This window comes from Corapipo altera, unplaced genomic scaffold (assembly GCF_003945725.1).
Source record: "Corapipo altera isolate COAL_440 unplaced genomic scaffold, ASM394572v1 347, whole genome shotgun sequence".
Taxonomy (NCBI): Eukaryota; Metazoa; Chordata; class Aves; order Passeriformes; family Pipridae; genus Corapipo; species Corapipo altera.
This window is the reverse complement of record NW_020885079.1, coordinates 1-13,432: the sequence shown is the minus strand read 5'-3', so window position 1 is coordinate 13,432 and position 13,432 is coordinate 1. Positions and strand designations below refer to the sequence as shown.

Genomic DNA, 13,432 nt, shown 5'->3' with positions numbered 1-13,432 from the left:
ACAAAATTCCATGGCCTGGGGAGGTTTGTTTGGATTAAAAACCCATCAAAATGAGCGAGATGGCATTTGCAAGGTCAGAGCTCTTTGGGGTGAGAAAATCAGGGGGAGAAGCAAGTTTGGGTCCCCCTCAGAGCTGTGGAAGCCATGGAGGTGCTGCTGGGGAGGGCTTGGGTGTCACTGCACCATCCTGTGCCTAAATCAGAGGTTTCTGCTCTGCAGAGGGTCCCAGGTAAGATGATCCCCTTGGCTTGTTAAACCCTCCCCCTGGTAGCTCTGGTGCTTCCAGGTTGAGCTGCTCACCTTCCCAGAGGGATTTTTGGTTGTTTTTCATGTGACTTGTCCCTTTCTCTCCATGTGTGACAGGGAACAACCTGCTGCTCATCATTCCTTGGGCTTTTCCCCCTCAGGATCCCTTTACTCCAGGCCCTGAGGAGGGCAGGGGTCCCCAGCAGGTTGGAGGTGGAGTAGGACCTTCCCTTGACCCCTCGTAGGTGCCCCTGGCCTGGCACAAAATGTTCCCTCCCTGTTCATGTGGGTCAGGGGACAGTGGAGGGGTAGGTGATGGTCCCCTCCCTCCAGGACCCTGCAGGATCTGCAGGGGCTGAGGAAGGACACACAGCCTGTCCAGTGGAAAGGAAGGACAGGGACATTGGCTGTGCCCTGGCCTTGCTTTGTCCTCCTTCTTTTGCCAAAAGGAAACTTTTCTGGCTGGTGTTGGTGCATCAGGAGCTCTCCCTTACCTGGGCAGCAGGTGAACATCACAGCTGTCCAAGGAGGGGTGGGGAGTAGTCAGAGCTTCCATCTGGATCACACTCAGTCTCTGCCTTTGTGCTGTCACATTCCACAAAATCACAGAATGTGCTGAGTTGGAAGGGACCCACAAGGATCATTGAGTCCAACTCCTGGCCCTGCACAGGCCCATCCCCAAGAGTCACCTCCTGTGCCCCAGAGGATCAGCCAAACCCTCCCGGAGCTCTGGCAGCCTTGGGGCTGTGCCCACTGCCCTGGGGAGCCTGGGCAGTGCCCAACCACCCTCTGGGGGAAGAGCCTTTGGCTGAGATCCAACCTGACCCTGCCCTGACACAGCTCCAGCCATTCCCTGGGTGCTGTCCCTGGTCCCCCCAGAGCAGAGCTCAGTCCCTGCCCCTCCTCTGCCCCTGCCCAAGAAGGTGGAACTGCAGTGAGGTCTCCCCTCAGTCTCCTCTGCTCCAGCTGAACACACCAAGTGCCCTCAGTGTCCTCACACGGCTTCAAATTAAGGCCCTTCCCCATCCTCATGGCCTCCTTTGGACACTCTCTAATGGCTCAATCTCTCCCTTACATTGTGCCCCCCCAACTGCCCCAATGTTGAGGTGAGGCCGCCCCAGGGTAGAGCAGAGTGGGACAATCCAATCCCTGGCCCGGCCAGCCATGCTGGGCCTGATGCCCCCAGGACAGGGTTGGTCCTCCTGGCTGCCAGGGCACTGCTGACTCATATTCGACTCACATTCAACTTTCCACATCCACCCCGGTTGAATTTTCCCCCGACAAGCCTGTGGGCAGAATGGCCACTGTGAGCTCCCCTGGGTCTGCTCCCTTGGGGTCCTTGGGGGCTCCCTGTGGGCCTGTACCCCCCCAGCCAAGAATTATGGAATAGGTTGGGTTGGGAGAGACCTTACAGACAACCCAGTTCCATCCCTTGCCATAGGCAGGGACACCTTCCACTATCCCAGGTTGCTCCAAGCCCCGTCCAGCCTCACCTTGGACACTTCCAGGGATGGGGCAGCCACAGTTTCTCTGGGCAACCTGTGCCAGGGCCTCACCACCCTCAGGGGGAAAAATTTCCTCCCAGTATCCCACCTAACCCTGCCCTCTGGCAGTGGGAAGCCATTCCCTGTGTCCTGTCCCTCCATCCCTTGTCCCAAGTCCCTCTCCAGCTCTTGGAGCCCCTTTAGGCCCTGCAAGGGGCTCTCAGCTCTCCCTGGAGCCTTCTCCTCTCCAGGTGAACCCCCCCAGCTCTCCCAGCCTGACTCCAGAGCAGAGAGGCTCCAGCCCTCAGAGCATCTCCGTGGCCTCCTCTGGACTCGCTCCAGCAGCTCCATGTCCCTCTCATGTTGGGTCCCAGAGCTGGAGGTGGGATCTCACCTGAGTGGGGCACAGGGGCAGGAACCCCCTGCCCACACTGTGGGTGCCCAGAGCAGCCTCCCAGGGCCTTTCCTGGGGCATCCTTGGCTGTCCCCACTCCCTGGTAGTGACAGGAATGCCCCAGGGGATGGTTCTGTGTGGTTTCTGGCATCTGGCTGTTTGCAGAGCTCACACTCTCTGCTGGTCCCGACCTGTCGCTGAATTACCAGTTTGCTCAGTGATCTAATCCTCTTTGCTGGATCAACCTTCAAGCCTATTTCCAGGGCTCCTTTCCAGCATGGTCACACTATTCCCTGCTAAGGAACCATCTCTGGGTTTTATTTTTCCCCTACTCCATCACCAGCTCACAGCCAGGCTCCTCCCAGTCCTGCTCCCAGGGGTTTGCTGTCCCAAGTGTCACCATGATGGGATTTAAAGTCACCTTTTATGGATTCATCTCTATCAAGGTAGTGTTTGGGAGGAATATTTTCTCCCCGTGATGTCCTGTATCATGGCAAACAGTGTGATTTCAGCCCCAGTAGTCCAAAGGGTGCAAGCCACTGGGAGAAATGGGGACACTGGGAGTGACTGAGGCTCTGCTCTGAAGGAGGGACACACGTAGGGATGGTGGGAGGCTCGGAGAGGAGGGTTTGCAGTGAGCAAGGAGGCTTCAAAATTGCTGAAAGCATCAAAAAAGAGGAATGGAGCATAAAAGAATTGGGATGGAGGGTTTTGGTGGGAAGCTGGGGAGTGAGGAATGGCCCAAAGAGGTACCAAAATCCACAATTAAACCAGATTTGTAGTGGCAGCAGCTTTAAACCTTGTGCTGTGCCTGTCCAGTTCTGCCCAAACCAAGCAAAAAGGGGAAATTCTCATCCAGCAGCTGCATTACCTGAACACAGATGTTTCTGGGGATTTTGGGGAGCACTGGGCTCTTCTCCCAGCACCGAATCTGGAAAATCTGTGTCAGTCTCACAAGCTTTGAGTTGCAGTCCAAGGTGGAGATGATGCTCTCAAAGGCCTTACCATGCTCATGCAACGACAGGGCCACCTCAGGGTGTCACGGAGGGTGGGGGACCAGGAGGTGGGAGATGGGGACGGTTGGGCTTTGGGAAACCATGGAATTGTTTGGGTTGGAAAAGCCCTCTAAGATCATTGAGTCCAACTGTGTTGACAGTGACCAAAGCCCAGCTTGGCCTCATGTCCTCACTGGGACATACCCGGGTGTCCCTTCAGATGGGGAGGTGGGCTCCAAACTCCCACGGGCCCCAGGCTGAGCCCCAGGTGCTCCTTTGGGAAGCCTGGGAGCAGATCCTGCTCAGCTGAGTGACGTAGCTCTGGTGTCCTCTCTGTCACCTGGGAGTGGGATGGCACCTGTGAGGCACAGGGTGGGAGAGGGGCACAGCACCCCAGGCTCAGGCAGGAGAGAAAAAAAAGAGGATTTTTATCCTCCAAGGGGATGGTGGGGATGAGAGGAGTGGGAGATGGAAACACCAGGAGCACCCGGGTGATCCTACACTGCCTTCCTTACCCTCTCCAAGTCTTTTCCCCCCCACTTCCAGGGAATTCTTCTTCCCATGGCTGAGAATGGGGAAAACAGCCTCATCCAGCTTCCCCAGCCTTATTGCCCATCCCTGCCCACTCTAAGGATGTGACAGGGAGGTAAATCCACATGGGCCACTGGTTTTCCTCAGGTTCCCCATTTACAGCCTCTCTGTCATTATTCCTCCCTAAAATTGAGCAGTATGAGCCCCCAGCAATACGCTCACAAGGATGAGGCTCTCCTTTCTCCTTCCCGTTCCCTTCCCCCTCACGTCACCCAGCCCTGCTGACCTATCACGAGGCACAAATACCAGGATCATTATCACTATTTTATTTATTTATTTCCAGCCTCTTGTGCTTCCCTTCCCAACCAGACAGGACTCTGACATCGTTCCCAAGCTTTTCCCAGGAGACAGAAGGACTTTTGTACTGCTCAAGGAGCAGCTGCTTGTGCCTTTGGTGCCTTGGAGCGACGGGGGAAGAGCAGCCCCCAAACACTGGGAATGTCAGGGTCCTGCTGCCCCCAGGAATGATTTTGGAAGCACTGGACAGCCCACAAGTACCATTGCTCTCAAACAGCTCTGGGGGCTGCAGGTGAAGGTGGGTGTTTGGTGGGGGATGCAGGTGGAGGTTGATGCTCTTCTGATGCTCCACTGGTGGGATCCAGCAACTCTGGGTGCTCGATGCTGTTACCTGCTGGTGCTGCCTGTTTTGGGGTTACCGTGACTTCTCTCCTGGCCATGGCTCTGTGGGGCAGCTCCTGGGGACCCTCTTCATGGCCAGAGACAAGCACTGGATGTGGTGGTGGAAGGGGATGCATTTCAGGTGGGTGAGGTGCCAGACAATCTGGCTGGGAATGGGAATAGCATCTTCCTGGATTGAAATCGTTGGCTTTGCACAGAGATGGATCTGCTACGGGTGTGTGACAGCGGAGAATGCGGAGGTGGAGGTGATGTGGTGGGCAATGGGGGGTCCTTGATGGTGGGACAGCAGGTGTTAGTCTCCCTTCTTGGCATTGGTGGCCTCCAAGCTTTTCTTCAGCCTCACCAAGTCAACGTAGAGGTTGCGCTTGAGGATGCTGCTGGTGCAGATGATGGCTCCTTGCAGGGCTCCCATGAAGCCACCCAGGTACAAATCCTGCCCTGGAAGGAGGGAGTAGTGGCCACAGTCCCCCTGTGAGCAGCCCTCGCTCCCCATTCTATCCCAGCTGACCACAAATGCTGGTTTGGGCATCACCTTCCCCACCTTCCAGCTGCCCCCACACCATCCCTGGGGTCTGAACCCACAACCCCCTCCCTGTTTGACCACTTCCTTCTCCCCAGCAGGAAAAGGGCCTCATCCTGCCCCATTCTGCACTGGGCAAGGAGACAACCCCAGAGAGCTGAAGGAGCACAGCCCTTTCCTCCTCCCCTTGGGACTGTGGAACTCAACTTTTCCAGTGGCCCTTCCACTGCTCCACAGCACTGCAGTGGCTCTTCCCTTTATTCCATCTCAGGATTGCAGGTTTTCTGCCCCCACACCCCGCTCCCCCAGAGCTGTCCTCGTCTGAGGACACTGCTGGCCCTGTCACCTGTCAGGTAGAGGTTGGGGACAGCTGTCTGCGCCCGCACAGCAGCCACGACCTCGGCCTGCAGGCGGGGGATGCCGTGGTCGACGCCGTACAACTCCCCGCGGGGGCTGCCGATGTAGTGCTGGTTGGTGAGGGGTGTCCCGCCCGAAAGGTACTCAACCTGCAGGGGGAACAGGGTGGTCTGCAGGGTACCAGGACAGTGGAGGGGAAGCCCTGTGCTCCAGAAAGCTGTTTTTGGGGGGTACGGGCTGAGATGAGTTCCCTCGCAGACCCTTGGGTGGTGGTTCTGCCCAGGTTTGGTTCTGAAGGACCATCCTGGGACAGTCGTCCAGGTCTGCCCAGGTTGGACAGGGCTCGGAGCAACCTCATCTAGTGGAAGGTGTGTCTGCCCATGGCAGGGGGTCGAACGGGATGAGTTTTAAAGTCCCTTCCCACCCAAAGCACTCCATGGTTCCACGATCACTCACCCTCGCACTGATCACTCACCCCCGCACCGTGAGGAGGTAGCAGTGATGGGTTAGTGAGATGCTGGAGCTCACGTCCAGCAGGTTCAGCCTCAGCTCCAGTGTTGGGTGTGTAGAGGGGACCCAGAGAGGAGCTGGAGGACCCCTGACACCCAAGTTTAGGACCTCCAAACCCCGAGTTTCCTCACCCTGCCCTCAATGCGGGGGTAGAGCTTGTAGACAGTCTGCATGACAGCATCCACAAAGGTCTTCTTCAAGTCCTCGTAGTCATCACCCCTCTTGTGGACCTGCTTGTCCTTCCACTCCTCAAACCACTCGTACCTGGCAAAGGAGACGATGGCCAGCGTGGATTTACCTGCGGGAGGACAAGGATGGGGCACTTATCCCTCTGCCCACACTCACCCCACCCTGCTGCCCCAAACCCTCCCCACCCAAACCCAGGGGATGTCCCCAGGTCTTTGGGGTTCCGTGTCCTTTATCCAGGTATCTCAAAGGCTGCACTCCATGAGCCACCTGCTCAGCAGCTTTGACCATAGATAGCTGAGCAGAAACTCCTTGCTGGATGTCACCAAACCCCAACAAGAGTTTTGGAGCCCCTCACAAGCATTCGTGGTTGAGCTTCAGCCTCACCTGGGTGTCTGATTTCCCAGGTGGGGTCCTTGGACGAGGGGCAGGTGACAAAGAGGAAAGGCATGTTCTTGGCAGCTTCTTCTCTGGATGAATCCAGGTAGCGCTTCATGCTGCAGGGGGATGCAAGGGTTGAGGTGGGGTTCGGTGCATACCTTTGCCTGAATTCTCATTACACCTGAATCCCTGTTTTCCGAGTCACTGCCCAGGAATTCATCTCCTTATGCTCAATGAAGCAGGTCCAAGGTGAAGCCAAACCTACATTCCATCCAGGTCACTCCCTGGGTACATGAAGTAGTTGGTGGGCTCCAGCCCCAGCTCTTCCCTTGAGCCGTTGAGGCCGACAAAGACGGTGAAACAGCCCTTGCCGTGGGCCACCAAGTGCAGCTGGGACTGGATCTCTGTCACAGGGAGAGAAAAAGGGCAATCAGTCTTCTCTGGGGAAAATCAGGCTTTTCTAGGATCCTCTGCTATGAAGTGGTTTCTCCAATCCTGACCCCCTCCCACCAAACCCTGCCCTTCCCACCCACCCACCAGTCCCCATTCCCACCCAAGTGTGCCCCTTCCACCCAGTTGTGCCTCTTCCACCCATCCACCCCCTCTTCCTACCCACCCGTTCCCCCTTCCCACACACCCACCCAACCATCTCCATTCCTGCTGGTGCCCCTTCCATCCAGTTGTGCCCCTTCCCATCCGCCCCATTCCCTTCCACCCCACCATCCCACTTTGCCCCCATCCATGCCCCTTCCACCCACCTTTGCCCCTTCCAGCAGATTTTTTGGCAGCTCTAAACCAAACTTCAGGTGGACATTCCACCAGCTTCCACAAATTTCAAGGCCCTACACTGTGCTTTTTAGGGAATCCTCGCACCCAATCAGGACTTTGCTAACTACAGCCAATTCTAGCTGATTAATTTAGGCCTAATTAAAACCCCTGTGAATAAATGAGTGGCCAGGGCCGTGTTTTTAGGGCTGTGGCACAGGAGCAATTTAACATTAAATCAAATGTTAATTGATAAATCCGCTTTGGGATGAAGCTTAGGACAGGATTAATGCTGTAACCCTGCCAGGGCCCGGTACCTGGCAGGGCCCGTGCCTCTGGTGGCAGCAGCTTCTCGTAGGTGTTGAATATCCCGGCATCTGAAATGACTATGGGAGCATAGATGTTCACCAGATCTTGGCCTTTTTTGACACTCACACCTGGGAGGGAAAATCCAGAGCGGGAGGAGCAGTGCTGGTGAAGGGACCCCCGCACTGGGGAGCGACTCCGCACCCTGTCCCGCCCCGGCGCTCACCGCAGGCTCTGCCCTGGGAGTCCAGCAGGATCCTCTCCACTGGTGCCTTCCCAAACACGTTTCCTCCGGCTTTCCGGATCACAGAAATGGTGTGGAAGGCAATTTCCCCAGAGCCGCCTTTGGGGTACCACGCACCCCGGAGGAAGTGGTTCACCAGGATGCTGTGCATGGAGAAGCTGACCTTGGAGGGGATCACACCTGGAAAAAGGGGCAGCCAAGGTGGGTTGGGCCAAATCACGGGTTTGGGGCTTATCCTAAAGGGTTTAGCATGAGGAACACCGTAGACACGACACTGGGAAGAAGGAGGGATGCAGGTGAGGAACTTGGAGGAGCGGGGAGGACGTTGAGCACGGGCGTCCCCGTGGCAAAGCCTGCGTTCACCAACCCAACCAAGTCATGGCGGACCATGAGCAAAGCCCTGGGCGATGGGATGGAGGCAAAGGAGGAGGTTCGGGGGTTCCAAGTGGGGACATTCCCTTGTACAGGACTGATGCTGCCCTACTGGGAAGATGAAGGACGTGGAGGGAATGAGATGGAGACGAGAAACAGGGACACACGGATAACCCATCGGTGACCTGGGGACAAGGATGCTGGTGGAGCACCCACCACGCAGCAGCCCTCCCCCACACACCTCCCGAGGGCATGGGGAAAAAGGGGTTTCTTGCCTTTTTTTTTTGTTTCTAAAGGGTTTGACGCCACCTTGGAGCCTCCTGGTCACCTACCATAGGTGGGGAAGAGGTAGCTGAGGACAGCCTGGAGCTCGGGGTTGGGGGTCAGACCCTCCACCACCTCCTTGAGGCTGCGCGAGGCCATGCGGGAGAAGGAGCAGAAGCGCGGGAGGAGCCCGGACCAGCACAGGAGCCTTGCCAGGAACTGTGGGAGCATCTTCAGGACGCCTATCAGCATGACCCCACGGCTGGTGCTCTGCGGGGGGAGCGCGGGGTCAGCGGGGCCATGCTTGGGACACACCCCAAAGCACCTTTTTCCCCTTAAATTCACTGCTGGGCATCCTGGGGAGCTGTGGACAAGGGGAGCACTGGCTCCCCGAAGAAGCTTCCCCCCGCCAAAATCTCCCTTCAAAAAAGCTCGCCCTAAAAAAGCTCCCTATAAAAATTCTTCCAAAAAGCTCCATAAAAAAAGGTCCCTCAAAAAATCTCCCCCCAGAAAATCTCCCCAAAAAGATCTGTGACACTGGGGTTTTGAGGCAGGAAAGGGCGACTTTGGATGTGTTTCCCAACAGTTTTGGGACAAGGCCATTATTCCCTGGGGGTGCCCAATATCTGGGTGCCAGGGGGTTTCCCCTCTTTGTGTGATCCTCCAGATCCAAACCCCCTTGTTTTGTCCCACCTGGATGCTCCTCTACCTTCACCAGCTGCTGGAACTCATCGATGGCCGCAGCTTCCCCAGGAAACTGCTCCTTCAGCTTCTGGAAATATTCCCGCTCCCCAGAATGGATGTGGTAGGTCCTGCCATCGCCCTGGGGGTCCCCCAAAACCACGGCATCGTGGACAGTCGGGAGCCGGGCCCATTCCAGCTGCCCATCTGTCAGCTGGTCCACCAGGAACCGCATCAGGGAGCTTTCCTGCATCTCCCCCACATAGTGGATCCCTAAAAGAGACATTTTACTGGTTTTGTCCTCTTTTTCTTTATTTTTCCTTTTTCTTCCTTTATTTTCCCACTCCAGGATGCACCGAACGCACCTCTTGTTTATCCATCCCCTCCCCATCAGCTCCATGTGGAAGGGAAAGGTAAAATCTGGGATACACACACCTCCCACTTGAGGTGAACAGTGCTCGCCATCACATTTTTATTTGGGAATCTGGGGAATTTTGTTACATTTTGGTATTTTTCCTGTTTTCTTCCACCCTGGGATGCACAGAACCCTTCTCTTGTTTTTCCATCCCCACCTCCTCAGCTCCCTATGGAAGGGAAAGGGAAAATCCAGGATACACCTGCCTCCCACTTGGGGTGGATGCTGCTTGCCGTGGTGTTTTTAATTGGGAATTTTGTTACACATCGTGATTTTTCATCTCTGCTGGAAATAATTAATCCTGGAGCTCTGGGAAGACACAGAGTTGGACTTTGCCTCACTGCGAGGAGTTTTCCAGGGAGGTGCCAAGTTTGTCCTAAGGTGATATTCCTGGTGCTGAGAGTTCCATAGGGGCTGGATATGGGGAATTCGGGGGGGTTGGTGTCCCTCAGCCAGAGAATTTTTGGGTGAAGAGCAGGCTTGTCTCACACAGGGTGGGTGCTGGGGCCCCCTTATCTGACCCCCAGTGGGTGTGATTCCCACCCCGAGTGTGTCCCAGCCCCCTCCTTTGGATCCGGGGGGCAATTTTGGGGCCCCAAATCGTACCGGTGTCGAACTCGAAGCCCTTCTCGGTGAAGGTGTGGCAGCAGCCCCCCAGCTTCCCGTGCTGCTCCAGCACCAGCACCCGCTGGCCGGCCTTGGCCAGGAGTGCAGCCGCTGCCAGCCCCCCCACGCCGCTGCCCACCACGATGGCATTGAGCTGTGGGGGCACCTTCTCTGCCGAGAACACTGCGGGGAGAGTGGGGTGTCAGCGAGGGGGGCACCCCTGGGGCACGGGGCACCCCCAAAACCACGGCGAGGGGGTGGCACCCAGGGGGTGATGCCAGGTTGGGGGGTGTCAACCTCGGGGGGGTCACACTGACACGGGGGCGACTCCGGTGTTGGGGGGACAATGCCATGTTGGGGGCCTTCAGACTGACCCCACCCGGGGGGAGCAGTGCCACCCTGGGGGGGATCATACTGACACGGGGGGGGGGACTCCAACGGTGGGGCAATGACAATGCCACACTGAGGGGTGTCAAACTGACATAGGGGGTGACATCACCCGGGGGGACAATGCTACCCTGGGGGGTTTCAGAGTGACAGAGGGAGTGACCCCACCCGGGGGAGGACAATGCCATCACCCTGTGGGGGGGGGTCATACTGACAGAGGGGGGGGAATCCACATGGGGGAGGGACAATGCCACCCTGGGTGGCATTTTCAGACTGACACGGGGGGCTGACGCCACCCGGGGGGGGGACAATGCCGCCCTGGGGTGTTGATGCTGCCCCAGGTGGAGATGCTGCCCCGGGGGGCCACAACAGCCCGGGAGATAATTCCGCTCCAGGGGCAATGCCGAGGCGGGTGACACCGCCCTGAGGGGCCAATGCTGTCCCCGGAGTCGATGCCCACCGGGGGGGTCCCGTACCTGTCTTGACGACGCTCCTCCGCACAGCCTTGTCGGTGACGAGCGGCCCGGGCGGGCGGCGGCTGTCGGCGGCGAAGGGATTGCGGCCGCCCGAGACTTGCGGGAACAGGAGGAAGAGGACCGGGATGAGGAAGAGGAGGAGGAGGACGAGGAGAAGGAGGGGGACGAGACAGAGCAGCACCTGCAGCCACATGTTGCTGTGCCGTCAGCCGGAGCGGGAGCCGGGAACAGCGGGAATGGGAATAACAGGGGCGAAGGCCGATAAGGACTGTGGAAAAGGGGCACGGCACCGGCGCTGGGCGGGAGGACCGCGGGAGGGGCGGGCGTTGGCACTGGGAACTGGGAGCTGGAACCGAGTCACGGAACTGGGTACTGAGGGCGGGTACTGGGATTCCTGGAGCTGGAACCATGAAGCAGGCAGTGGCTGCTGGGAGCTGGCACTGGGAGCTGTCACAGGGCACTTGGAGCTGCAAGCAGGACGGAGGCACTAGGCACTGGGCACTGGGAGCCGGCACTGGGCACTGGGAGCCGGCACTGGGCACTGGGAGCTGGGAGCCAGCACTGGGATATGGAGTCACAGAGTCACTTGGAGTTGTCACAGGGCACTAGGAGCTGGGAAGGGGGCACTGGGAGCTGACACCGGGAGCTGGTAGTGGGATACTGGGAGTTGGGAGTGGCACTGGGAGCTGAGACTGGGTACTGGTCCCGGGGACTGGCCAACCCCGCCCCAGCGCCTGTAGCCCCGCCCCACTGTCCCCAGTCCCCGCCCCTCGATCAGAGTCCCGCCCCCTGCGCATAGCCCCGCCCCCGTCATAGCCCCGCCCTCTGGTCCCGCCCGTCTCCGTTCCCGCGCTCTGGCCCTCGCGCGCCCCCGTCACCGCCCCGCGCGGTGCACGCCGGGAGTTGTAGTCCCCGTCTCTCCCAGCGAGCGGCAGCGGGGACTCCAGCTCCCCGCGTGCAGCGCGGCCGCGCCTGCGCACTGCGGCGGCGCCGGGCCCGGAGGAGTCCCGCGGGGTCCGGGCGGGAACGGGACCCCCGGGAGGGGCTTTGGGGGGGCCCTGAGGGTCTCCGAGGGACCCGGGGCGGACTCCTGAGGGACTAGGAGGGGATCTGGGGGGGCTGGGAGAGACCTGGGGGGTGCTCCTGAGGGGCTGGAGGGGGGCACTGGGAGGCCAGAAGAGGCTCCTGAGGGTGCCCGTGCGGGGCTGGGGGGTCCCGAGTGGGTTCCTGCGGGGCCGGGGTGGTCCTGGGGAGTGTCAGTCTCCAGGACCCTCCTCCCCACCTCCTGATCTCCGCCCCGCTCTCCTCCCGCAGGGCATGAGCGGCGCCGGGGGCTCGGAGCGGCCGGAGCTGCGGCCGGAGCGGCGGCCGCGCGTGTTTCCCCCGGCAAGTCCCTGCCCGTGCGTGTCCGGCCGGAGCCCCCCGGCCGAGCCCCCGGGGGCCTCCTCACCTCAGGGGTTCCAGCCCCCCATTCCCCCTCACCTCTCGATTGTATCCGTGTAAAATCATCTTGGGGGCACAACCGCGCCCCGAAACCCTCTTCCGAAGGAGCCTGAGCTGCCTTCCAGTGGGGCACAGGGGCGGTTCCCGGGGGGAATCCTCGGGGTTTGGGGTCGGTCGGTGTCTAGGGTCTGTCCCGGGTGGTGACACTGGTTTCCTCTCTCCCCCCCAGATCCAAGCTCTGGGGCAGGATGGGGTCCTGCAGGCGCTGGTGCTTGGAGAGGGGCAGTGCTCGGACCCTGGTGAGCCTCTCCTGCTTCTCTTGGATCAATCCCGGTGTTTGCTGGTGGGAAGGTCACCGGGGGGGCTGGGAAGGACCCCAGGGATCCAGCGGGGAAGTCTTAATCAAATCCATCTGGTCCCGACTTGTTCCCCAAGACCAATCAAGATAAACCTTGCAGCTGGGATTTTCCTTGGAAAAGGGGATATCCAGCTCCAGGATGTGCTGGGGGGTGTTGGGGGAAGGGAGCAAATCCCCCATCCCGTGTCTCCCACCCGGATCTGACCCTTGTGCTCCTCCCTTCGGGCAGGGATCAGCGAGGAGCAGCATCGGGCCCAGGAGGAGTGGGAGGCTCTGGAAGAGATCCAGTCAGGTACTGGGAACAACGGGGGCCTGGCAGCTGGAAAGGTCTGGGGAGGAGAGAAGGACCTGGATCCCGGAGGGCAGGATGATGGGGGAGCACCTGGGGGGGTTATTTGGGGGTGGAGGGGAGGGAGGGGGTAGGAGACTCCCTGTTTTACCCCTGTTCCCCATGGCTCCGCCCTCCTGGGGGTCACTCTGGGGGGAGTCAAGAGTCACTGGGGGTTTAAGGGTCACTCAGGGGGAGCAGGGATCATTGGGGGGACCAGGGGTCACTGGGGGGGTCTAACCCCCTCCCTCTCTCCCTGCAGCGTTGGGGGGCATCTCGCCTGTGCCTCCTCCCTCGATTTCCTTCGCGGAGGCGCTGCAGCACTTCCAGAGCTCCGGGCTCTCCCAGAGCCGGGTACGGCCCGGGGACAGGGCAGGAATTAGGGCTGGGGGGCACCCAGCCCCCCTCCCCCCGGGGGCTCAGCCCTGACAGGTCTGGGGTCTCTCCCACAGAGGAAGGTCCGGGGGCCGGGGCGCCGGGGGGG

General features: G+C 59.4%; 2 protein-coding genes across 3 annotated transcripts; one reads left to right on the top strand and one right to left on the bottom strand.

Annotated features, from left to right (window-relative positions):
• Positions 1-3,957: 3,957 nt before the first annotated feature.
• Positions 3,958-11,131, bottom strand: RETSAT (retinol saturase). 2 transcript variants are annotated; one of them, XM_027669424.1, is made up of 11 exons: positions 10,820-11,131; positions 9,957-10,139; positions 8,964-9,208; positions 8,323-8,524; positions 7,601-7,798; positions 7,386-7,505; positions 6,569-6,707; positions 6,310-6,419; positions 5,868-6,034; positions 5,216-5,375; positions 3,958-4,787 (listed from the first exon to the last, which is right to left on the bottom strand). In XM_027669424.1, the coding sequence occupies exons 1-11, from the start codon at positions 11,010-11,012 to the stop codon at positions 4,642-4,644; spliced, it is 1,863 nt and encodes a 620-aa protein (XP_027525225.1). In that variant the 5' UTR covers positions 11,013-11,131; the 3' UTR covers positions 3,958-4,641. The 2 variants fall into 2 exon arrangements, with proteins under 2 accessions (XP_027525225.1, XP_027525226.1); XM_027669425.1 differs by lacking the exon at positions 9,957-10,139 and having other exon boundaries at positions 10,820-11,130.
• LOC113960060 lies at positions 11,011-13,427 on the top strand (the record flags this gene model as incomplete). Its single annotated transcript, XM_027669402.1, has 5 exons — positions 11,011-11,201; positions 12,275-12,561; positions 12,850-12,912; positions 13,211-13,302; positions 13,401-13,427. Coding segments are annotated over exons 1-5 (660 nt in total), but the record flags the coding sequence as incomplete, so codon positions are not given.
• Between the last annotated feature and the right edge of the window lie 5 nt (positions 13,428-13,432).